The 27,288-nt window shown below is 37.3% G+C and overlaps 1 protein-coding gene across 2 annotated transcripts; it reads right to left on the reverse strand.

Annotated features, from left to right (window-relative positions):
* Positions 1 to 3,162: 3,162 nt before the first annotated feature.
* On the reverse strand, positions 3,163 to 19,946 carry LOC149265444 (small ubiquitin-related modifier 1-like). 2 transcript variants are annotated; one of them, XM_089429399.1, is made up of 4 exons: positions 19,575 to 19,946; positions 4,559 to 4,610; positions 3,675 to 3,824; positions 3,163 to 3,528 (listed from the first exon to the last, which is right to left on the reverse strand). In XM_089429399.1, exons 1-4 carry the CDS (start codon positions 19,661 to 19,663, stop codon positions 3,466 to 3,468), a joined length of 354 nt encoding a protein of 117 aa, XP_089285525.1. In that variant the 5' UTR covers positions 19,664 to 19,946; the 3' UTR covers positions 3,163 to 3,465. The 2 variants fall into 2 exon arrangements, with proteins under 2 accessions (XP_089285525.1, XP_089285526.1); XM_089429400.1 differs by lacking the exon at positions 4,559 to 4,610 and having other exon boundaries at positions 19,575 to 19,918.
* Positions 19,947 to 27,288: the final 7,342 nt, after the last annotated feature.

Genomic DNA, 27,288 nt, shown 5'->3' on the forward strand with positions numbered 1-27,288 from the left:
AACAATTGCCCAAAGACTATAACTCATTTCAGAATGAAAATATTTTATAATTATTTTATTTTATTTTTATTTTGCTACATATTACACTTCCTCGATGGGGGTGCCTTAATTGTTGGACACGTGGTGGAGGCGACTGCGGAGCTTGTCCAGCATCCACGCGCGCCCCACCCCCATATTAAATAGATGTGACAGCAAGGGCCAGCATCTGAGGTTGTCACCCACGGCTATTAAATCCCATCCTTGGAGTTGGTTATGCATTGCTTTGTCGTGGTGGGAGATGGTAGTGATGTGCAATGCGATAAGGGTTGTGGGGCTCATGCACGCCTCACCGACGTCTAGGCCTTGGGGAAGAGGCAAAGAAGCTAGCAATTGGTGCAAAACATGGGGTGTGTTGGTAGCCTTGGATGGTCCTTGGGACCCTAGAACTTCCAAGGAGAACAAAATGGTTGGCATTCTCATCAACCCAGTTCGTTTGCATGACGCAGTACAAGGGATAGAAGAAGAGCCAGGGTTAACAAATCTTGGCCAAGCATTAGCAAATTATCCTCTTCTGGTTCGTGAGCAGTGGGGAACTTGTTCAGGATACTAGTGGTTTGACACTGATTGGCATTTGTGGCAAGACTTTGGTTTCTCAAGGCCCCCACGAGGAATTACAATGGGGATGGGCTCAATGTGATATAGGAAATACGCAAAGGCAAGTTTAAAAGAGGTAGAAGGGCGCCGCGTTTAGCGTCCAAAGCCCTATGATGAGGAATCCTCGTCTCGCTTTGCCTAGGTATGGAGTTCATTACGATGATGACTGGTGCAAGATAGCCCCTCAATTCTCTTTGGGGGCAATGGTAAAAGTTACAATGCTTTTTGTTGCTCTGGGGGTTTGGGAGGGTGCTTGCGCCCGTCACCCTTTCAAGTGTTTTGGATACGTCGAGACGCCTCGCCACCAAGGGAGACCCACGTTGTGGGGGGGAGGGCAATCTGCGGCAAGCAGACCAGCCAGAGCGGGAGAATGATGCCTTGTCAAGTTCGTTGGGCAGCCGTGAGAAATAAGAGAGAGTTGATGGCTCCCCGAGGCATGTGGTTGCTCTAGCAACACTGGAGTCTATCCTGCTTAAATACAGAACATTCAAATGAACATGGACAACCTCAGGAAGCAAATGTATGATGACTACAACGCTGGAGTCTATCATGCTCAAATCCAGAACATTCAAGTGAACATGGACAACCTCAGAAACCAAAGGTATGATGACTATAACAAGCTAGTAGCTTTTGGCAATGACATTCAATTTGGCCAAAGTGAAATCATGGACCAATTGGATAATCTACGACGCCAACAAAGGCGCACCAACAACCACCTTCACGGTCTGGAAGCGAGAGTGGAGCATAAAGGAGACCACGCAGTGGGGGTGGCAATTTGCGGCAAGAAGATCAACCAGAGCTAAATTTCCTGAGCTGTATTGGAGATAAAAGTTAGTAAGTTCGTATTGCAACTGGACTCAACAGTGACAATATATTAATAAACATTAAGTAGAGAGCCACCTGGTAGTTCAAGCTCTCAACATGAAATTTTGCTGGTGATATCAAGTTGTTTAGCACAAGCCAAAAGTTCTCAACTTGCAATTTTGTTGTGTTGTCAAGTTGTTGTAGCACAAGCCAAAGTTTTCATGAAGTGAGTTAACTCGAGTGCCTTATATTTCAAGTGCAAAGACACGAGAGAGTTTATGAAAGTGAGTTGCCTCGAGTGCCCTTATATTTTTCGACTGCAAAGACCAAAGGAGTTTGTGACAGTAAGTTGCCTCGAGTGCATTATATTTTCAATTTGCACAGACCAAAGGTAAAGATGTACTCATATCTTAAGTTAATGGAAAAGTGTTTGTAGCCTTTTCTTCACATCCCACATCTAACTGATCCAAAGGTTCATAACTTCACATTTCTGACAATAAAGAGCATCTACCATCATTAAATGCTAATCACAGATTGCAACCTTTAAATGCAAAAATATCCAAGAAATGGACCACATGTCCATCCTAATCTACACTAGATCAGTGATTTCATCATTACATCATTAAATGCTCATCACAGATTGCAACCTTTGGATGCAACAATATCCAAATGGACCACGTGTCCATCCTAGTCTACACAAGATCCGTGATTTCTCCATTAAATGCTCATCACAGGTGGCAGCCTTTGGATGCAAAATATCTAAGAAATGCATTACGTCTACCCTAGTGTAAACTAAATCAGCGCGTAAATAGGTTACGATAATCGAGAGATCAATCACGAGACTGATTGAAAGAAATCGATGTTGGGATTGATAACGAAGAGATTAATTATATCAGTCGATGTCAGAAATACAAGGTCAACCTGCTGAGTCTAGCTAGATCAGTTGACAAAGATCAATAATCGAGAGGATGGCAATGAAATTCCGGAGATGTGAGGCATGCATCATGCAGAGAATCTCTAGAACATGTTCAAAATCACCTTTCTTCATGAGACGTGCAAAAAAGACCATATGACCCAACCATTGTGTGAAAGAAATGGGATATAATCCAAAAATCACCAAAAACGGTTTAAATAAATCAGCCCCAAGAGGGAAAGTAGTCGCAAATCAAATGGGCATGTGTGATAACATAATAAAAAGGAAAGGTAATAATGAATTAATATAATAAAAGGGATGCACCTTCGTTGGAGAACTCAACCACAGCTACTCAACACTCCTTTTAGCTAGATTTGTTCATAAATAATTGTCAAGACGGTGGAAAAATGTGGATGCATTCAGAATCTTCATCAAAGTTCGAGATTTGTTAGCAATGTCAACAACCAACTAAGCATTTAGCTGATAATAAAAACAAAGGTAACTAATACTGCAATTTTAGGTTACCCTTCACAGAAAATGCAAACAGCATCTTACAAAGAGTTGATCCTTTATGTAGCATTCCATGCACCTATGAATTGCTCAGGTTACGGTTAAACCCAACACCAAAAGCAGCAGAGTTAAAGTGATAAATGCTAAAATCCTACAACCACATTGCACAACTTCTCCTCTCGCATCTCCACACCATTACACTAATACTGAACACCTGTATTTGCAATTACAATTCAAAGAAAAGACATATAATTCACTTCAAACAACTCAATTTATGGCCAAGCACAAGAATGAAACCAACATTGACAAAATTGAGCGTACTTCAATCAGATGTTAACGCCAAAGATTTGATATTATGTGCCAAACATGTACAGCAGAATATTACCATAATAGAGAAAAGGCAATCAAGACAGCTTCGAGTTCACATCCATTGTTTATTGCAAGGTTTTGCATACAAAGACATCTATATATTATCTCCGAGCACATTAATTAAGTCTATGAAAATTAATATTACATGCCGAAACTAAGTTCAAAAAGTTCTGACATATTTCCAAATTCAAACCGTCTTTCAAGTGACAAGTGGTTGTCATCCAGTTTGCAGCACTTTAACACCTGCCTCCTGTTTGATGAAGCATGGCATCAATCTCATCCCCATCTTCCATTTCAAGCTGTTAAACATCAAAGAAAAAATGTTGTTCAGTTAAAAAAATATTCCTTAGAAACATTATCTGTTAGGTCTGCCAATTTCTGAAAATAGTCCAATAACAGTAAAAAGGAAGCGTGTACTCATACGCATACAACAGAAAAATCTTACTTCTTCAGGAGTTTGTTCCCCTCGTAAACGCCTTCCATCAAACAGAAACGCTATGGAGTTAAAATCAACGGATTGCCTATCACAATAAGCATTCATTAACTTCCGCAGTTGAGTACTACGTTTGATCCTGAAGAATACTTCATTTCCATCCTGTATGTGGTAAATCATTGATTGTTAGTACTCGGCATAAAATTAATCAATCTGATATTGCAACATAGAATTCTTGATGAGAAAATGAATATTAACCAAAACGAGTTGTCTCTCTGGAGTCCAGAATAGGAAAGGCAAGTAAAAATTCAATAACTGCGTCAGAAAATTAGGGGCTAACATCTGCCACTGGAACATTTTTACATTTACTTCCACAAAGGATTTGCCAATTCTATAGCATCGAACTGGTTTGTTTTAGTCTTTCGATGAAGAAAACACAAATTTTCTACAAAATAAATTAAATCCTTTTTAGTGTCCCCATATATTTGCAATTTGGATTTTGGGAATTCATTAAGACTTGCCAAATATTCTACAAGTGTAAGTATATTATGGTCCCGTGATAGATCCCCTCGAGCATATATATAGAATAAAGAGAAAAAGAAACGCTGTCTAAAGCCTGAGCTGAAAACATCAACATGAGCACCTACATACTCAAATAGAGTTTTTTTTCATCTTTTACCAAACGACCAGCATCACAAACAAAATCCCAAAATCTTCAAATTTTCCCTTGATAAACCATTTTAGTTATATAGCATGCTCCTTTATCCTTGTACTGTGAGAAAGCAAAAACTTTTTTCAACTGCCTTCAACCCATCAATAACATTGCACCAGAAATTTCTGCGACTCTAATTCCCCCTCTTATCAGAAAACCCAACTTAATATAAAAAATATTTTACCCAAGGTTCAGGTATGACAGGTTCCATAACAGCTGGTTCATATCCCGCAAATCTGAGGGGGCAGCCAAATGCAACAAGAAAACATATTTAAAAATTGAAACTAAATTTTATAAATCTAGAACACATCCATATTATTTTTTTGCGAACGTATATTCCATAGCATCCCCAGACGTGTAGTTCATTTAGAAATAGTGTACTGTTAAGGCACTCCTTGTGACATCACTGGTTCAAACCTCAGTTAGCCCATGTGTCATACTTGGGGGTGTGTGTACTATGTAGTGCACCTAGAGATTATAGTATGTCAAAATCAACCCCGCATCACACAAGTACGAACCCATCGTAGTTGCCAATTCCTCTAGATTGAACCAACTAACCAAAAAAATAACCTAGATTCTTCTATAACAAGAAAAAAAACTGAACACCAAACTGGATTACTACCAATTGGAAATATGAAGCCTTGAATATCAAAATCAGTTATTAGAAATATAATGTGCTGCACACATATGAGACACAGTAACAGATAAATAACCTATTCACTCATTATTAGGGAGAATGTATGTATATCATTGCCAATAATGAACAGGATCATGATTCATGGCATACCGTACATAAACAATGTCAAATTTCACTCATTTAATGTTAAGAAAACATAAAATCATATATCTATTTGACATGAATATTCAAGTAACAAAAAGTGTACAGATAGCCCAAGGTGTTAGCTCAACCAGCATCACCTATGTTAATGGGCATCTGGCTAGTTCCATATCAGCAAGTGCCCAGTTCGAATCCCCTGGGCAAGGCATGTTAGGCTATGATGATGAGTTTGGACACTAACCACCAATGTGGGGAAGCATCCATTGAATTTCCCCACGAGGTTTCCTTCTAAAACACAAGAGGCAAATCTAAAGTAAAAAGAAATTAATTGCTATTGATGTCAAAGGATTCCAGCTGAAGAAGAAAATTACATAGGCTTAAAGAGGACTTTAAGCTCTTTCCAATGAGTATTTGCATGCCTCCTAACTCCTCCCCATTGTAGAGAAATTGAATTTTCAAGTCAAAATATACCTATTTCTGGCCTCTGTCCAAGTCGACCCGCCTAAAATAGACATGTCAGTTCAGCTGCCTTTTGAGCAATCCATAAACTGTTTTGAAGCAGACTTTGTACCAGATTCTGAAGGAACTCTTGAAGAATTTTTGTGCAGACCTTGGAGGATCTTTGAAGCTGACTTGGGTTAAGTTTGAAAGCATCCTTGGGGGCAGTTATTTTGGAGCATTGTTGAGTACTCTTGGAGCAGACTTGAAGAGCTTTTGTGGCAGCCCTTTTTGAAAGCATTCTTGAAGATTTGGAGCAGAGTTTAGTGAATCCTTCATCAGCAATCTTGCAGCCATCTTTGGTAGTCATCCTTGGCGCAGTTTTTGGAAAATCTTGGAGAAGTTGATTTGAAGTATTTGTTTAGGTCAGAGCCTAAGAGGATTGGTGTCCTCATCGAGGCCAGGTCAGTGCCTGGATTTGTGTTTGAGGATTGTAGCAATGTTTTAAAACTCTGACTGGGCCGAGGGTCAACTCTAACTCCGACTCCGACTCGATATCAACCCGGTCGGCTCGATTTCAATGACTCGGTCGTTGTAAAAAATACATCAAATATTTAATTTTTATAAAAACACATAATTTTAAAGATTTTCATTCATGTTTCCAAACACACAGCGTTAGAATATAGATAGAAGACAACATATGATCAAAGTAGGCTCATGAATATATCCATGATATTAAAATGGCACCCAGTGCATTGTCCAATACATACACGATGATGATATAGAGATCAAAACAAAAACACATAACCAAGGAGGCTAGAAATGGCCTCTACAACAAAAGTTTGTGACCAATACCACTGGCTACTGCTAGAGTTGCCAACGTCATCTGGCTCAGTGTTACTTGGGAGCGGGAGCAAAAGCGAGAGCGAAAGCGGGGAGCAGGAGCGAAAACGGGAGCGGGACCAACATTTTCAGAAGCTCCCGGTTTTGGAGTGAATCCCGGAGGAGTTTGACAACCAATGTCACTAACATCAAGGTACATAGAGGGATTGGTGCTCTTGATTAAATACGAGTTCCATACCCTAATACATGACAAAATTCAATGGAAACATTACAATCCCCCAATCCTGAAATCCTGAAAAACCGATAAGTCTGCTGGATTTTGAATGAAATCTAAAATTCTACTTTCTCCCTATGAAATCCAATGAGGCCAGAACCACTCTCAAACATCCTGAGTCATTTCATGGTAATGTTAAAAATTTAAGTAAAATGATGAAAATGAAGATTAAGGAGAATGTCACTTTTACTAGGGTTTGGGAGAGGGGAATGGACCCCAAAGACCAGCAAACTAATTCATAAACCCCTTTGGAGTCCCCCACACTTAGAAAAATTTAAAAATAAAAATAAAAAAGGCGTGTTTTTATGGTTCACTGGCCACTGTCAACTACCCGGCCGAGTAGTTACAGATCCAGCCGAGTAATGACCGACTCGGCCGAGTCATGCTATGACCCGGCCAACCGAACCGAATTTTCTACCAGGTTGAAAAAAAAAATTCCCGGCTCGAACCAACTCGGCCAAGTCGGTTCCGAGCCGGCCGGATCTTAAAACAATGGATTGTAGTCCTCATTCAAGGTTGAAGCCTTGAAGAAGTTAGAGATTTTGTTGTACATGTCCTTCATCAACAATCTTGAAGCCATCTTTGGTAGTCATCCTTGGCGCAGTTTTTGGAAAATCTTGGAGAAGTCGATTTGAAGTATTTGTTTAGATTGGAGCCTAAAAGGATTGGTGTCCTCATCGAGGCCAAGTCGATGCCTGGATTTGTGTTTGAGGATTGTAGTCCTCATTCAAGGTTGGAACCTTGAAGAAGTTAGAGATTTTGTTGTACATGTTGGACCCTGAATTTTTGTAAAAGAAGATTGGAGTCGTTTAGAAAATCTTCGGCAAAATCACATAACCAATCTTTTGTCGACGCGTTTCGAACCAACCAGTGTGGTTCATCGTCAGGACAAGTTGAAGAACCAATCCGGCTTAGCTTGATTAAATAGAGTGTGCAGAGACTCCAACGGCTAATTTTGACCAGAGGTCCTAGTCAAACCACTAATTTAATTATTTCATATATTAAGAGAGTTCATTAGTTAATTTGAGTATATCTAAAATATAAAAATTATATAATCCATTTTTTATTAATAATAATCTATATATATTATCATTCCAATATTATTTAAATTTAAATAATAGTATTAAATCATTATTATTCTAAGAATTTTGTTACATTAGGTAAATTGTGTATTTAATAATAATTATTTAAATCTAATGGTTAATACCCTAAAATATAAAAATTATTATATATTAAGAGAATTCATTTGATAATTAAAATATCCATATTTTAATTTAATTCTAATGGTCATTATATAATATAAATACAAAAAATGGTACTAAATTACTATTATTTTTAGAATTTAGCCACATTAGGTAATAGTGTATATATTTAATAATACTTATTTAATGGTCCATTAGATCTTCTATATCATTTTTATTTATTATTTTAATATAATGGTCCTTAATAAGTTATATACACTAATATATGTTTAATAAATAATCTATATTTACTTAATAATTAAAAATATACAATACCATTAAAAATAAACAAATAATATTCATGTTAAATCATTATTATTCTTAGAATTTGGTTACATTAGGAAATTACCAAAATTGAGGGTTGTTAGAGTTCATGTTTATTAATAATAATATAACTAATATTATCGGTATATCATACATTTGTTTATAATATTTTCTTATCCTTTAAACCTAATGGTCTTTTGGTAACTAGATCTCCTCTTATACTTAAATTAATAATTTATATTCATTAAAAAATCAATATTTATTCAATAATCTGTTATTCAATAAAATTATTAAAGTTAACTCTGTCATTAGGTAATTATATTATTACTAATACAGTTTAAAAAGAGTTTTATTTAGACAATAGTTAAAGGGAATATTAATTCTAAAGTTATAGTAGAATTAGAAATAATGGCATAAATAATTGAATGCTAATCTAATCATAGTATACCCAATCGTATCATAAACAGGATAAGGTTAATTAATTAATAACTGAATAGCTCAAACACTCCAAAAAATAGAACTATCTCGCCAAAAACAGAGCTTAAGGAGAGGGAAGACAGAAACCCTAAGACCTAACAAAAGGGGGAATGAGGAGGCTAGGAAGACAAGGCTGGGACCCAGCAACTGCTAATCCTCTAGCCATCATCCCTATTAAGATTGTTCGGCCTTTTTTCAATCTCCAGGGCCTCTCTAAATTTACGATGGTGAAACTGTGCAACTTTGGCAATGACTTGAGCCTCCTCTATACATACATGATGCATAGTCTTCTCTGCATGCTCAGCCAAGGCTGAGGACTTGGTCCTATCATGTCTTAAGTCAGCCAAATGCTCGCTAATCCGCTGATTGATAGAGCGACCAGTCTCACCAATATAGGGGGTCCCACAGGAACAGGGAATGACATAGACGCCCTTCATGTCCTTAGGGTCAATCGGGTCTTTCACCGACCTGAGGGAGCCACGGATAGTGTTGAGAGGTCTAAAAGTTGCGGGCACATCGTACTTCCTCAGAATCCTCGCAATCTTGTCCGTGGTCCCGTGGATGTAAGGAAGGTTCACACCCATGATATGATCTTTAGGAACCCTTCGGATTGAAGGCTCCTTCTTGGCCCTGAGGAAGGCTTTTTGACCGAGGTGCCTACTGTAACCATTCTTCTCAAAAACATCAAGGAGATGAGCCTTCTCCGTTTCCAGGCTCTCCTCATCCGAAATTCTTACAGCACGGGTGGCAAGCGTGCTAAGAACCCCTAACTTCTGAGCGGGGAAATGATGTGAAGAAGCATGCAAGTATTGCTCAATATGCGTCTTCTTTCTAAAAACCTGATGAGAAAAGGAACCATCCACCTTCTTAGAGATGAGAACATCCAAGAACGGAAGACAACCATTATCTTCTTTTTCCATCGTGAATTTAATGGCAGTGGATTGGTTATTGAGGTGACTGAAGAAACGATCCAGCTCGTCAGGACCATGAGGCCAGACAACACCAGTGTCATCAACAAACCTTTTCCAAGGCTTCGGTAAGAGACGAGAGGAGGCCAACGCCTTGGAGTCCTCACTATCTTCATTAATAAAATTATTTGCTTTCTACTTCTTGTGTTCTGATTTAACTTGTGATAAAATCCTAACTGGCATAACATAAAAATTGAAAGAAACAATGATTCACCCCCCTTCTCACTGTTTCCAACACAATACACATCCTAAGGCATGTTCTCAATCCACTTTCGCAAGCAGTCCAAAAAGTTTTAGATTGGTTTCTTTCTTTTCAATGTTGAAAAAAAAGAATAAGAAATTAAATGGAAAACAGAAACAGCGAGACCACCCCACCAATATTTAAAGTGAAGAGCATCATACAATGACCCATATTGGATGGCCTCACCAAGCAGGAACTTTGCCCAGGATGCTGAAAACACTGGGATGCTAAAGAACACAAGGAACACATCCCTAACAGCTGTGGAACCTTCCCTTTAAAACATAGATAACAACGTAAACCACCACCAAGCACCCTAAAAGGTAGCCACTTTCCACTTAAATTTTGGGATGGCCTACTCAAGTATCTTGGGTAAACATGCATATCTATAAAACGTCTATTCTATATTAGTCATTTTGTAATCACCAACTTGCAATGGCCTACTGAAGTATCATGGGTAACCATGCATGTCTATATAACGTCTATTCTATATTAGTCATTTTATAATAATTGATTTTTATGAAGCACAGAATTTCTCCACATGAGTTTTACACACTCAAAATTTATAACTTCATTCTTTTACTTTATTGGGAATTATGTACAGATAAATAAGGATCCCGTATCAAAATTTACAATATATCAATAAAACCTACACAAAAAGAAGGCAGATACATTCTCTTCCTTCCAGTTGACCAAAGTCAAAAGATTGAGGATTATTCTAATTTCTAAATCATCATCAGATGAAACTATTCCAAAATCCTTGAAATGCCCAATAAAATAGTTTACAAGCAGACAAAGGAATCATACACACAATTTTACTCAGGAGCTCACACATTTGCCGTCATTGATATCTGAGAAACAAATGAAAACTCAGTAAGAGAATAGAGGACATCTTATATCTCTCCCCTCCATCACTAATCTATCCTGAATTAACAGTGTCTTTGGTTGGGACATGGAGTAGATAGGACACAAATACAACTTGTTGACTTAAATTCAAATGATTAGCAACATTAGAACAATCAGCTGAGACCTAACACTCCTGATAATTGTTGAAAGTCAGAATACAACCCATGAACCCAAGAATCACAATGTTATGAGAGGATCTATAGGTGTATTAGCCACCTAATGAATCAATGATTACAGTGTTGTTGATAAGCAGGGCATTTCAATCAGACTGGAGTATGGCCATTCAATATAAATCCACAAAGGTTATATCAACTTCGATTGCCTTGTAATAAATGTTACATGTGTGCAAAATATGTTTCATACAAAGCTGTATCTGTGAAAGAAAAAATGCTCTGTATGTCAAGTTGAGCGAGGAATTGTGAAGGCATAAAGGAAACCAGAGTGAGAGAGAGGCAGACAGATACTCCCTAATGCTAACTCCCCTCTTCTTTCATAGACATAGAGCACAGGTGTTCATACATGTCTGGCACAAGTTAATTGACCTCTAACTTCTATAATGCTGTCAGATACATTATACGTCCTATGTGTTTCACATGAAGCCTTTTTCTGAGAGAGCAGAGACGCTTGACAGACATTGTCCAGCAAGAAACTGCGTAGGACGGCAAACAAAAGAGATGGGAACTCTATTCCACTAATTCTTCTCTTCTTCTCTCGCAATACAAAAAATAACAGTTAATATATGTGGGCTCTCAAGATAGTTGAATAGACTATAACTTACAAAGAGAAAAAAAACACAAAAACAAAAAACGAAAAAACAAAAAAAAAATTAATGAGCATGTGTAGGTGCTATAGAAGCCAACACTAGTTAGAAATTAACATCAAGAGGAGCAAGAAGTTGAAAGCTAAAACAAGCTTGGAAGCACCATCTCCTGTAAAGCCATGGATGGTTCTCTGTTGTAGGCATGTTGGGTAAAGGGTAAGTTCTCAACTTAAGTACAACAGTGTGCTAAGTCCACAACATAAGTACAACAGTGTGCTAAGTCCTCAACATAAGTACAACAGTGTGCATAACAAAGTACGTCAAAGAAAAACAATAGATACAAAGTGGGCAAGATAATGATTGTACTCAGAGGCCTTCCAAAATGTTGAAAATTGCGCAGCTATAGGATAAATTTCCCATAGATTCCATAAGCCCTAAAGTGCAAGTCCTAAGGTCAAACGAGAATATTATTTTTGGGCAAACAAATATTAAAAATAAAAATCTTATATAATAATTTGAATTCAATCTAAGACTACCATTAGGCAAGTGAAATTATTAATTTGAAAATTCAAATTTGCCGCTAGATTGCATATCAGCTTCATATGACTCGGGTCAGCTCATTCAAAAGTCGTGTCCTTTCGTCCTCATCAATTATCTATAAATGCCCAATTGGATAATGCAATTCGTACGGCATGAGATTTTCTGTGTGTAATTTTCGCCATAATAAAGGATTGGCTCAGGGCTTCGTCTATCTTTATGGATCAGTGTTTCACTTCTCTCCATGACAAGAATTTTGCATTTCTGCCTATAATATCGTTTTTCGACAGTCTTTGGTTTTGTTTCTGTTCGAGTGTTCTGGTTGGCATAGCACCTCTCTCTCGCTTGGGTTGAACCCTCTGTATTTTGCATGGGTTGGCAATTCTGTTCTCACAGATGGCACAGAACTTAGTGTTCTATGGCACAGCACTTATGTCTCGCTCCACTGGCTACAGTCTCTTGCAATGGCTTTTTTCGTTTCACTCTGGTCATGGCACTTTGGAAAATAATTTCACTCTTGACACAATTTTACAGTATTGACGTGAACAGCATTGGCATAGCAGAACCATATTAGTATTGAACAGCATTGGCACAAGTTGATCAGGGTTGCGTGGGAGCACCAAACCGGGAGCTTCTGAAAATGTCGCTCCCGCTCCCGCTCCTACGTAACCTTCGGCACAACAATACTGTATTGGTATGACATCTCTGCTCACTGATTCTCAGATAAAATGTATGACTCAACGTTCTTGGATCTTGTTGGCATGGTTCCTTGGCACTATAATCACGGCATATCAGAGTATTGCGGAGTTTTGGCATATTAGAGTATGGTATGGTTTCAGGTCATCAGAATATGATATGGTCTCAATTCTGCCGAAAGAATGCATTTGCCAGAGAAGTAATGGTATATGCTGAGCAGTGGAATCAACATCATATATATAATGTCTGCAGTGGTATTATATTACAATGGTATGACAGTGTGTTGTATGGTATCATCATCATCTCTGTTCCTCACAGTTTAGCAATAATCTTTCTATGAAGCGACTCTAAAGCCATTGATGTCAGTATTGAGCAACAGCATTAACAATAAATCTTGTTCACAAACGATGTTGTGAACAAGATGTATAGACCCTAGGTAGTCTGATGTTCTGATTAATATTTGTATCCTTTGTACCTCTATTGAACTTTCGATGACAATCTAATAGAAGAAGAATTTGGTAGGGTTTTCCCCCTTGTAGGGGTTTGCCCTGGTCTCCGACCAATCCAGGTATCTATTTGTGTGCATGTTTTTCTTCTGACGTTCCTCTTACTGTTCTGCTGCATTACTAATGATGTTGTTCTTTCTACATAATTGCATATTTTGTAACGATGTTACAATGCTGTGGGATAAATTCAATGTGTAAGTAATGTAATGCAATTATCGTATGCAAAGAACAATATATCCCTAAGAAAATTTAACACAAAAATGGCCAATGAACATAGGGTCACAGTTTAGACACAATAGATGTCAATAAGTCAATGTGCCACTATACATGCAAAAACCAAAAGCCGAGCTACCCTGTGTTCAAGAGACAATCATGCTCCAGGTGACCATGATAACCATTTCAGAAAAAAGGATCAAGAACAAACACAAGCAGGAGCTTAGTTCGAGGTAAACAAGTATGATGGTACATCCTGACAAACGAAATCACAAAGAAACAGGTAAGTATAACTGCTGTTACCTGTTGGTTTATCATGCCAAAATAAACACGAGGCCAACTATGTATTTTGACATCAAGAAGCATGCATTGCTTATAAAACTGAATGTGAAGATCCCCAAGAGTCTTGCTGCCATCACAATGACCAGCTATCTTATCATAATGAACTTCTCAGAAAAGTTGTTAGAATGCTCCTTCATATAAAAGCATTAGGCCAAGTTGAAATAGGAATTCAGTTTTCCAAATGTCAACCATGTTGCAGGTCCATGTATGTCAATGCAAAATGGAAACATCAATTTCAATGCTGAAAAAGTGGCTGAGGACAGGAATTATCAGCTTTTTGCCGTTACCTCTCTAAATATGGTTAAAAGGCCGCTCGATGTGAAAGAAATTAAGTAAACTTACTCTACAAATTGCAAGAACAAAGAAGTTTCAGAGATGCATGAGGTCTAAAGGAAGCCAATCTCAATAACCTAAATTAATGTATATTAAAGCCCTGAAGAATAATGTCAATATGGATGGATTATTGATGTCAAAGTTAACACCAAGATCATATGCATTCCTGATTGCTAACACTGCCAATGGATTAAGGTGCATCATCAAACAAGCAAAACCGACAAAGATATTCTTCATGCTGCTTTGGAGAGCTTCATCATTAAGGGTTTGACTATAACCAGTTTATAAAATTCATTACATGTGTCATGATTATTGGCAATTTGAAGCTGGCTAATACAAAGCACAGGAAACTGGCCTAACAGACTTAGCAGCCAAACCTCCTGCTTTCTATATGCAAACCAAGTCCACAAAGGCATAATAAGCAGAGATGCCTTGTTGCACATTAGTAAATCTCCGATACTGACTAACTCAATTACATCACAAATGATTTATTTGGTGATACTGCAACAGGTAAAACTGTGTATAAACAACTGATATAGAACCCCAGGAACAGTATGAGGTCGGGAGCAGATAGAACTCATCGGGAAGCGAGGACTGATATGAGGCCAGGGGCTGATATACCTTCTCAGAAGCGGGGACTGGTATGAGGCTGGTGGCTTATAAACTCCCCTATGAAGTGGGGATCAAAATGAGCCCAGCCTGATAGAAGAGCCCACAAGAACATGTCAATATAGATGTGGCCCAATAGAAGGGCCTCCAGTAGGCCGAGGATTAGGATAAGCCCACACAGAGTGATCCAATATAATAAACATTATAACATAGAAACCATGAGTTACCGTGAACTCGGTCGGTCTTAATCATGGTCCTTAATCTTCATTTAATGACATTAATTGGGATTAAAGATGGTTTAGTGGAGCTCCATTCCAAAAAACTAAGGTCAGGCTGGTATTATGTGGCAAGTCCAGGTGGTGCTAGGTGGCAAAAGTTGATGACATGGCCGCCGGAGGTGATGAGACATGGCATTCATTTTTGGCATTTTTAGGTGGTCAAATGGATAGTTGGCAAGTGACACATGGCAGACACACATCACTAGTTGGACATGTGGCATGCTCCGATTGGGTGCATGGAATATGCTACAATGGCAAATGATGTGGCTTGGTGGGACCCGTACCAGGGCAACGAGTACCAGAGTCCTTCCAATTTAGTGTACAAATGCCACGCCTGAGCCAATGCGACATATAAATGATGTGCCAACTTACTTGGCAAAAGGGCACACGCAGCACTTTGTGATTGCTTCATGTTGGCATGATGTGGCAAGTACAAAAGTTTTGATATATGTGTCAAGAGGTTGTTTTGTAAAGTCTTGCATTGTTAAAATCTTTCCCTAGAGTTCAAAGGTAAATGGGTGAAGTGGAAAGCACAAACTTTTATAGCGTTATGGGGCCCATCGGGCCACAGGAGTGCAAGAATGAAGTGGACCACCGAACACCGAAGTACCAGGAAGTTAAAACAAGAGTGCAAGAGCAGCCCGGTGTGAACCGATATCCGATGTGCAACAGTCACAGCATGTCGTCACAACCGAGGTCGCAGGGTGCTGAGAGCTAAGCGTCGAGTGCTAGGCCAATATCGATCCACCAGTCACCAGGAGGTTGCAATGATCATGAATCAGACCAAAGCGGTATATTTGGGTAAATGCTCAAGCCCTGGATATATTATAGAGGGCTTTCATTGGTCCCAAGTTCCAACTCTCAGTCAAAAGGTTGAATCAAGTGAAAAGTGTTGAGATGAATTCAGTTTGAAAGTGGCAGTGTCGTGCAAGAATAGAAAAATAATTGGCATTAAGATTGTGTTTAATATTTCCACCAATACTACCAATCATTCTTTGACCTAAATATGTTATTCTACATATCTTGACTAGACAAAATGCCTCTTTGATTGATTATTTACTAGTTAAGTTACTTTTAGATATGCTTGATTTCAATATCTTAGGTTTCTCATCATCATAAATGTCCATATGACATGTTATGGAACTCAAAGGTATACTTTGGCACAATTTGGCCAAGCTTTTCATACCAATACAAGCACACTTGTCTTCTTGACATCCAATGAAAATAATATATTAAAAGGTATCCTTACAGCATTCCATTGTTTAACGGAGTCTGGTCAAGCATACTTATTACACAAGTGTTTCACACAACAAAGTGTGTTTGGTACACATTTAAGTATTAGTAAAACAATTTTTTTATCGTCAAATTAATTTCACCATTTGAAGCTGTTGCAAACACACATTAAAGAGTGTCTTTAAAACATTCCATTGTTTAATGGAGTCTTGTCAAGCATAATTACTACACAAGTGCTTCACACAAAAAAGTATGTTTGGTACTGATTTTAGTAGTAAAATAAATCTTTCTTCATCGTCATATTAATTTCATCATGTGAAGATGTTGCAACAATTCTTTAAGTGTTGGGAGCTTTAACATCAATTTCATCATTACACAACGGAATGTCAAGGTCAATTTCTACCTTGAACAACCTTCATCCACCAAATAAAAACTAGGTTTCATAATCAACCTAACATGTTGATTGCGTTGAAGGATTCTGACACAAAAAATTAAGCAAACTAGTCATGGAAATTCTTGAGTTGACTTTGTGAGCCAAATTGTATGGACGTGGATATTTAAAATTTTAAATACTAGCAATATATTAATATAAGATATATTAATAAAAAAATTATATTATAAATATTGTATTTCAATCAAATATTATAATAACATTTAAAGTTCAAAAATAAATTATATAGTTTAATACTTTTATATTTTAAAAAATTTAGCATATAAAACTTATTTTTTTAAATTTAAAAATATACTACAACAAACCCATAACATATAAAATAAGTTCTCCTTTATTTTAAATAGAGGAATCGACAACCTGGCCAAGTTCATTCTCATGTAACACAGGGTCAATTGCAACCACTACCACTATACCTCTAGGTGCCTAAGTATGCCCCTTAAGCAACCTTGAACCTCATAGTTTACATAACACTTCATAACATAGTGATTGCCAAATGAGTTGCCCCTTGGAGGCTAATAGATGATTAAAAAGCAATGTCACATGGTTTGAGTTCGAGTTCGGGTTCGACAATGATTAGGTTCGGTTTGAGTTCGAATGTTTTGATGAGGTTCGTCATTAGGTTCGTCTATATATATTAATTTAAAATCAATTATACGAGAAAATAGTAAGAAATCAACATCAGTAAATATCAAAAATGCTATCACAGACATGGAAACTCCAAGCATAAATTACAAGCTTGAGGAAGTTATGAGTTTTGATCGATGGACTTGGTCAATGGCTATGAGGTTCGATGAGGTTCGCCGAACCTCAAATTTTTTTAAGGTTCGCCAAAATTCGAACCTCAAGGTTAAAGTTCGACGAACCTTGTGACATAGTTAAAAAGTATAATTTCATAAAAATAAAAAATAAAAGAACATACTCTGTCATGAACCCCTTTAAAATAAATTCAAAGACATCATTTTTTAAAAATTTACAAATAAAAAAAAAGGTACCATTTCATCAATCCCGTATACCATAAACAAAGGGTTTGACAACAACTCCCCATAGCAGATAGGAGCATACTCCAAGAGGTGTTTTTATAGGGGTATTGACAAAAACATCATCATTCCCCATAACAACTACCCACAGTTATTAGGGTCCTTCAAAAGCCCTTGAAACTGGAAGGGCAACTATCAATCCCATAACCATTGCATCAACCAATATGATTTTCTCTTAATTATTATATTTTCTTCTAGGTATTTAGGAAAGGGCCATATCCAAATACAAATTCATATGTACATCTACAATCATATCACCTTTCAATCAAAAGGGAGTCAAAGGCATCCATGCATTTAGTACGAGAAGAGTTTCCACAGCTTTGTCTATTTCCTTTTGGACTGGTGCAAGGATATCAAGGTCACTCAACACAGAAGAGTGGTGGTGATATATATGCTCGGTACCTATTCCATGCACCCAAAAGTGCATTGATACAAAGAGGTACTCTCTCTCTAAAATGTAGGAGAAGAGTTGTGATATTTGACTTTCCAATTTGCAACAATTGCTGGAGAATTTCCTACACAGTTTATATTCCTACAATGGTTACCATTCCTGTGCAGATCTACAAGGTGAAGTTGTAGCTGTAAAGAAGGCCCACAGTGTGCAGCTGCAATGCACCAGTAACCTCACAAACAAAACTTGCAATTAGTTCCACGACAGAAGTTCACAATTTTGAAAGAAACAACACTTTCTGGTCTGCAAAGGAGGACTCTGAGGAATGCTGTTTATCTCGCATTGAGAGTTTTGATGAAAGCAAAATGAAACCGAGAGGGCTTTGACTCTAATTATTAATATATCATATTTATTATTCAAATGTACATTTAAAAATGTTAATCTAAATAATTTCAACCACAAACTAGACCCCACAAAAAGAACGAGCCCACAAACTAGGCACCAGAAAAAATAAAAAGTAATCCCACAAACTCGCAACTTTGAATGCAGAACCCCAATACATAATTTTCAATTGATAAGGGAGACAAGATAACATAATTTTATGAAATGTTCAAGATAAACTACAAATATAGGTCAATGGTACTAAAAAAGTACATCCAGTGCAAATACAATGTGGGAATGCCAGATTAGTACCCGAATCAGGAAAAGAGACAAGGAACAAAGTATCTAGCTAAAAGTTATATATCGAAGGTGCAAGTACAAGAGAGATTCGGTGCACGAAACAGAGGAGCAAACACCTGACATCCATATATGCTCCAAGAACAGTGTAGAAGATACCTGACATCCATACAAGATAGCAAGAACAGAGGAGAAGACACCTGACATCCCTATATATCTTTAGCGGGTAAATAATGTTACAGACATCGTCCGTAGGCCGCTTCACAATAGAGTATAATTTACAATTCCTCGAAAATCTAGCTAAGGGCAACTTAAAACGAAAACGTGGAACGTATCATCCATAATAGAGAAGTTTAAATTAAATTGCTTAACATAGATAATAAGGAACGCAATACAATATGCGAGGCAAGTTCAGCGTATCTGCAAATTTTGAACTGAAAACGGCGATTGTCATATCGCCCAAAATTTGTCTTGCCCAGCTAACCCTCCAATTTAATGTCCAAATATAATCCCTCTTTAGTACTCTTCCTATTTTTTTCTCCTTATTTTGGCAGGCCCGTTAACCCTCGTTTCTGTTTAGAAAAATGGCCATACCCCAGAAACCTGGGGCAGTAAAAGAAGGAAGCCCCACTAAAATAGACCAGCAAAGGCACATTATACGCCAAGAAATTAGAACCGAGAACATTAACTTAGGGTAATTAATGCATACCTGGCCCTTGACCTTGAGATTAATGTGGGCACCCTGGTCCATGGGCTTCCTCTCTTCCTCCTGAGTGGTGACACTCGGGGTTCCGCCATTGTCAACGCCAGACATGGCTGATTCTTCTGCTACAGCAATTTTTACAGAAAAAGACTAAAAAATGACTCCGAGTAACTAAAACCGGCAGCCGGGATTCAGGTTAGAAGCTTGAATTTGAAAGGCAAAGGAGCCCAATCCTCTCAGGCACAGAGAACCCGCCCTAATCACTTACCCTGTGTGTTTGCATTACAATGAGGCTTTAATGGCAGCCGAATGGAATCGTAAAAGTGACGGAGCGTTTGGAAATTTTACTTTGGTTTAGTGCCCTTTTGAAATCCGCGGCACCTTCTCCTTTTAATGGATTTTTTTGCGGTTTTTCGGCCGGGGAGTGATTAAATGATAGAAGGGGGGCCTGGATCGAACGGTTGTGATTTGTTTCGTGTAACTGATCGGTCTGTCATTAAAACTATCTACTTCTGCAAGGTTTGAAACCTTGTGGATATGGACTCGTACATATCGGAACTCTAATATGGGGTATATCACATGTCGATATTGTTTTAAGTTAAAAGAGGGTATATTATTTCAATAAAAAATATTATAGATATATATCTTTAATCCATATGTAGGATTGATATGGTCAACCTGAGGGAGTTTGGTGAGCTATCCACGTTATTAATCTTTTATTATAGGAATTGAGAGGTTATGATCTAGTAAAGATCACTCATGACATGGAGTTCAATGCCTGTGTAAGCTTAGTTCTTATCACCTCAATGTTATTCTTTATACTAAAAACTTCTGAATGGTCCAAAAATCACTTTAATTAAAAAAATTATGCGAAAGTTACATCTAATACAAATTGACCTACTATATTGACTAGCGTAGATTTATTTTAATTCTAGATCTAAAGTGCAGAGAGGGATCAAATCTCTAGAGGTACAAACTTTTTCTCAAGTTTTGCACTCAAAAAAAAAGTTTAAAGATTGAACTTGAGTAAAGCTTTGCACCAAGAGAGATTTGATCTTTCTCAACATTTGATAGATCCGGAGTTAAGATGGATCTACACTGGTTTACATAATATGTAACTATACAAAAATAAAGCAAAAAATTCCAGATATAAGGACTATAAATACATAATTCAAAATCATTAAAATGGTATTCCCTCAATTTTTTTTTGAAAACTTTGCCTATAAGACATATTAATTTGGGGTGGCATCGGATGTGCTATAGCTACGAAAATTGGTGGAGAGGCTAAAGCACATGAGATCTCCAATACCCAGAAATGGTTTGGGTAGATTCTAAACAGTTTGGGATATATTAAAATAATTAATATTTTTAATGGAGTCCCTAAGTCTAAACTTAGGGAAAATAAAATATTAATGGGAATTAATATAAAAATGTGTTAGAAAGGTCCAAAAGTCATGGATCAAGTCAGATTTAATCTTAGCCGTTGATTAGAGCCTTAATCTCGGTCATTGAATTGTCAACGAGAAAAGTATAAGAGAAGGCTTAAGGGTCACTTAGAGAACACACTGAGTTGATCAATATTTCGATTTTCTCAACCAGGGTTTGCTGAGGAAGTCGAAAGAGTGATCAGAGTTGCAACTGAGGGGAAATGAATACAGAAACGGAGAGGCAAAGAGTGTACTGGGAGAATCAACGCAGAAGCCGGGAAAGAGGGATGCAAAGCCAAGTAGAGGCCATGTAGAGCTAGCTAGAGCCCACTCAGAGGCAATCAAGAGTTGTGCAGTGCCTCAAAGAGCCAGCATGCGTGACGCAGAGGCTCTAGAGGCTGACGCAATGCCTCCAGAGGCTGACACAGAGGTTATTGGGCTGACGTTGGTCCAGGAAGGGCTGACGCAGTCCCTAAAGGCAGACGCTGGGATTTTCGTGGGGCAAATTGGAGCGGGGAGTTGTCAAAGTGTTTATCCGAGGTTTCATTCGGAATATTTGCTTCCGAGTAGAGAGGTACTACTGCCGAGATTATTCTCTATTGGGTGAGCTGGTTTTGGCACCCAGATTGTATTCAAAAACTGCATAATAATAAAATCCTCAGATAATTGCACCGGTTTTCCCGCATTGGGTTTTTTTGGGAACATTGGTCCAAAAACAACGGTGTCACTTGTGTGCTTGTTTTTTTTCCTTCAGTTGATGATCTGTAATGTGTTGAGCATGTACTTGTATTTATTTTCAGTACTTACATGGTAAATAACTTGTTAATTAATCAGAACACGTAGGCATAAATAAATCAGAGAAGTACATAAAGGGTTTCTAATAGTTAGCCTTAGAAATTCCAACAAGACATACAAAAATAAAGCCTAATTTTTCAAACATAAAGATCATTCACAAAAGTTTTAAAAGAAAAAGTTAATACACTTTCATAAAAACACTCTCATGCAGGAGGACAATAATAAGTAGATGTATTTTTTGTCGCATTTTTTTCTTTTATTTACACAATCCCTTGGTTGCCTATAAAACACTATCAAGAACAACAATAATTATACAAAAGTAAAGCCTAAATTTTTAGACATAAGGACTATAGATACATAAATCAAAATCATTGAAACCAGATTCTCTAAAAAAAAAAAAAAAAAATTGCTTATAATACATACTAATTTTTCAAACATAAAGACTATATATACATGAATCAAAATCAATGAAATAGAATAAAGAAAAAATAATTCTTCTTTTTATTTAATGTTAAAATTAAAAAGCATAATGAAAAATGTTTTATAATTTTATTTTTATTTTTTTGTCGATAAGACACTCTCATGTTGGAGGACAACAACAATTATGCAGAGGTTATGCAAAGGTAAAGCCTAATTTTTCATACATAAAGACTATAAATACGTTAACAAAATCATTGCCTACAAGACAGTGTGATACAAAAAAAAGAGATATTTTGGGATTGGGATTTTTCTTTTATTTACACAAACCATTAAAAAAAAAAAAAAAAAAAAAAACTTTTTTTACTTATTTATTTTTAAATTAAGAAATTATAATGAAAAAGTTTTAACAAAAATTTTCTAAACATTGTATGATGTTGTGGAGGGGAAGGCTTACCTTTAGCAATAATAGCCACCTTTAGCAATAACAGCCACCTATGAGACTGACCACTCAGGCTCTTAATCCCTAAATTGCTCTATGAATCTTTTATTTTAATTAATAAATTTATTTTTTTTACTTTATAGGGTAGATTAGATAAGAATACCATGGGGAAAACCATGGGTTGTGAAAACTGAGAGCCAAAATGTTTCATAAAGGTAAATTGGCTATTTTATTTTAATTAAATAATTTTATTTTTATTTTATTTTATTTTTATATTATTATTTCTTGTTTTATTATTTTATTTTTATGTTATTATTAGTTAATTTAATTTAATTTGATTTGATTTAATTTTGTTTATTAGATTTTAATTTTATTTCGTTTTTATGTAATTTGATTGAGTCAAATGTTAAAAATTACAACATCTCTCCTATATTAGGCTCGTGAGTTTTTAAATTTTATTTTATTTTTATGTTTATGTAATTTGACCAAGTCAAAATGTTAAATAGGACATGATAACATCTATTCCATATTGGGTTGGAGAGCGCCTCTCAGCGCAACCACCATGGTAAGAAGTGTATGTCACATATACCCCCAATACTCACACATGTTGGGCTAGTCATATATGAACCTTTAAGAATATTCTAAAGGGCTCGAAATCCTACATCAATTGAGAGTTCAGGCATGTGAAAACCCTAACCCTGACTTTAGATAACTATTGGGCTATGTTAAATAGTGAGTCGACAAGGAGAGATGGAGTTCCATTATTTTGGCATTATTATTATTCCAGAGTTTACTATAGCACTTAGGAGTGGGATATTGAAGCATAACGGGGGAGGTAGAAGATTTTGTAGCAACAATTAAAGCCTCAATGTCCATGGCAACTCCATGATGATTTCCCTTTCTTTGTGTTTGCATCTCATGACAAAGAAAAAAAAGAGAGCAAAGCATAGGGTTCACCTTCTAGTTGGGTTATCTCTTGTAATGGGTTTCCTATGTCACATCTTGTGATCATTTGTGTGGATGATGTGTCTACTTTCATGTTTCTTTCATTTTTTATTTTGTTTTGTAAATCGAGGTTCTATTCATTCACAAAAAAACGAGTACATAGATATCAAACTGCAAGTAGTCTCACCCTGACTAGGTTTGTTGACTAAAGCTAACAGCATATGGCAAATAAATCGAAGCAAAACTAAAGAAACAGTCCACAACTTGACAAGCCAGAAGCACCAGAAGACAAATAGAACTAGTAGAACACATGTAGAAGACAAATAGAACTAGTCCAGTCCCCAGAGGGGGGGGGACGATAAGTACATTGAAGATGTTGATCGAAGTGATCCATCCATGTTTCCAACTTTTCCACCTTTTCATATAGTAGATTCTGACCATGCCAGACCACCACGATTGTTTCCTTGACATGGCATTGAAAGTAATGTAGTTAGTTGAGCATGGCAATAATAGCCTTGTGTTCTTCCTTCCTAGCCTTATTATAAATTTCCAGGTGATCCAGGATGGACTATACTAGGTCTTGACAAGCCTTGGAACACCATTGTCATCGAGCAACCCCTGCACACCCAGAACAACACTTACAGCCTTGCCCACCAGCTCCAACCCCACACATCCCACTACCCTTGTTTCCATTCCCCATTGCACAACCACCCCAAGCTTCTCTCACACCACCCCTGCCACCACAGGCCCCCGAAGTCGCATGGACCATACTTCTATTTGTTCTAACATCCTGCTCTGAACGCTTAGTCACTCGGTCCGTCACTGCTACCTCCGATTCACTACGGTACCCTCCCTGGCTAGCCAAAGCTCCCCTCCACTAGGGCTTGGAGCGGGAAGTACATCGCATAGGTCGCATTGTGAAGGCTCGTGGATACACTTCTAAGACAGGAACACCAGCAAACAATAACACCTCTCGACGCACTAAGAAATCCAACAAAGCAACAAGCAACCCTGAATTATTTGCCAGACTTCTACCTCGTGGAATTGTCGACCTGTGCTCTCCAGCTTGGGGAATTACAAGTGAAACCATAGCTAGAAAACACACCAACTAGACTAAGACCTTGTCGTTGCTTCTACCAGAGGAAGCGCCTAGAAGCAAAGTCGCAGACCGAACAACTCGACACCCAACCACAAACACACTAGGTACAAACCCAAACTGGTAACCCGTCACCGCAAACACCTTCAAACAATTTTCTCACCACCATACCCAATTTTTGCTTACCTGGCAGTGAGTCGTAGGAATCCACAGGAAAGCCACAAAGATAAGAAGACCCAAAAGATAATCAGTTGACAAGAGACATAGACGCCCTTGCAAACTCAGAGGCATGCAAGAAGAGAGTTAATTATTAGCGCAAGAAAGGGCTTTAAGGCCGATCTAATAACCATGCATAAATCATTCAAACCTCTAAATAAAACAAGAAACCAAGTGCGGGGAGAGGAACTTAACGCTTTTGTGAGCCAGAGGCTAAGGAGGAAACGACGGTGGCAGAATACCCACCATTCCCAGACAAACTAAAGGCTAGAGAAGCTCATTAGACTACCAGAGCGCAGACCTCGAATAACTAACCACCAAATCGACACAGCATAATAACTATCTTGAAGCTCGATAGGCACCATATATCAACGGCCCTCTCCTACTCTCAGTCGTGAAGAGACAGAATGAAACATCGCACGTTGCATCGTTAACTTCCCCGTACAACAAACGTAATGGAAGGACAAGGAGATAGTCCTCCTTACCATCTGCTAGATGTTCACCTTCATGACACACGCGTCAGAGTAACCTCAGGCCATCGGGGATCATGTTTCTTTCATTTAAGTGTCAATTATGTCCATAATTTTGAGTGTTAAGTTATAATATGAAATCTAAAATCCAATATAATAAATTGCATGGTAAAATATTTCATAGCATTGCAAGATGTGTTATGATGAATTGTTCCAATGAAATATCCATGATACTTTATGATCATATTTGTTTATCAATACACTATAACCTAGTTGACTTTCTATTGAAGTTTGAACCTAAGTCGGCCACATGAAAAACACATTAATTCACCATTAATCCATAGTCTAGTGGATTAAAATACAAAGTGTATCTTGATAAGATTAGTTTAGGATTTCTTTTAGGAGTAGAGGACATTGTACACATATCAGGACAAAAGAAATGAGATGTTCTTGCAACCCTAAGGTAGGAGAAATTTATAATCTCATATGTAAATTATGCACAAAAGTAAACTATGCACAAAATATGAATAAATAAAATCGAAATAATTTTCTCATTTGATATTTAATGTATAAAAATAACTAGATAAATTTGACGTGACAATATTGATCTAGCTTAAATTCAAAACTTATAAGCATTGGAAAGTTAACAAATTATTTTTTATATCCTTCTCAATGCTTAATAGATGCATGCTAAAATGAATCTATGTTGGGGAGAAGAGCAAACCCTCTTATCAAGTTGCATAATTTTTAACTAATCAGTTTGTATGTTTTATTCTTGAGAGAAGGGACAATTAAGAGTCAGGATTGTATTACACATTTTGATATACACAATTACTTTAAAAAAATCAAGCCACATGCATGGCAAGCATTATCAATTTGAGGTGGGAAACATCACTGTGCAATGAGATTGCAATTATTAAATGGTAGTATGAACCTGCAACTAGAAGTGGAGACTTTGTATTTCATGTTGACACCAAGCCTCATTGGGTGATCCATGAAGAGAAAGGTCTGTGTGGCCAAAGAAAGGTGGGAAAAGAAAAGAAATCAATCATTATCAAAAGGAAGTGCAATGACATAAGAGTCCAATGACTCAAATAACTCGGAGACAAAGAGGAATATGGGTTCATTAATTGACCAAGAAAGGGCTTATGACCCAATATTGGGACTACCTTTATAACCCCTTCCTCCAATTGTAATTGCATCTAGAAGTCAACGAATGTGCAAACTTGATGCATTTTGACAATCTAAGGTTACTTGCAATGCAACTTAGGAGCATGTGGTACTTGTACAACACAACAAAAAGCTCAATTCATGAATACTATAATTTCATCGAGTGCACCACTTTTAGACAACAAAGGAGGGCACACTCCCTCCACCATATACCTTGACCACCCCTCAACCATCTCTATAAACATGGACATTGATTACACAACCTAGGTTTTTCTTAGGTACCACGACACTAAAACCCATTTTTATGCCCTCGAAGCGGTTGAATTCAAAGAGGTTTGGTTGAGGCACATAAGAAATCGAAAGGGAAGAAGCATTGTTATAGATTGGCATGTAGTTCATTCACCCATTACAAGAAGAACCATGGTAGGGCACAAGATAAGGTGGGAGACATTAGGAAACCCCAACCAAGACATCGTCACAACTATAGCTAAAAAGAAAGTCTAGGACTTCAAGCTTGACAAGATAGAGGGTTATCAATAAGAAGGGGATGACAATGGAGTATGTAAGAGAAATTGTGAATTCCTTAAAAGGCACTTTAGATGGGTAACAATCCAAGATGACGAGAAACAAGGAGAAATAGTAAATGGATATCTATTAGGTCATAGAGAACTTAGAACTATATAGGATTTATTGCAACTTCACATAGACTTTCTGACCAAGGGAGTACCTCCCTCAACACCCA

The sequence above is a fragment of the Pinus tabuliformis genome, chromosome 6, assembly GCF_031772625.1.
Source record: "Pinus tabuliformis cultivar Carrire ecotype Pingquan chromosome 6, CPIR1, whole genome shotgun sequence".
In the NCBI taxonomy this organism is placed as follows: domain Eukaryota; kingdom Viridiplantae; phylum Streptophyta; class Pinopsida; order Pinales; family Pinaceae; genus Pinus; species Pinus tabuliformis.

Excerpts from the sequence above, each read along its gene's own strand:
- LOC149265444 (XM_089429399.1), bottom strand. The coding sequence starts at position 19,663 with ATGGCGGAACCCCGAGTGTCACCACTCAGGAGGAAGAGAGGAAGCCCA. Across the intron at positions 3,825-4,558 it reads CTGTCATACCTGAACCTTGG|GATGGAAATGAAGTATTCTT; the intron begins GTAAAATATTTT and ends TACCACATACAG. Across the intron at positions 3,529-3,674 it reads GGGAACAAACTCCTGAAGAA|CTTGAAATGGAAGATGGGGA; the intron begins GTAAGATTTTTC and ends GATGTTTAACAG.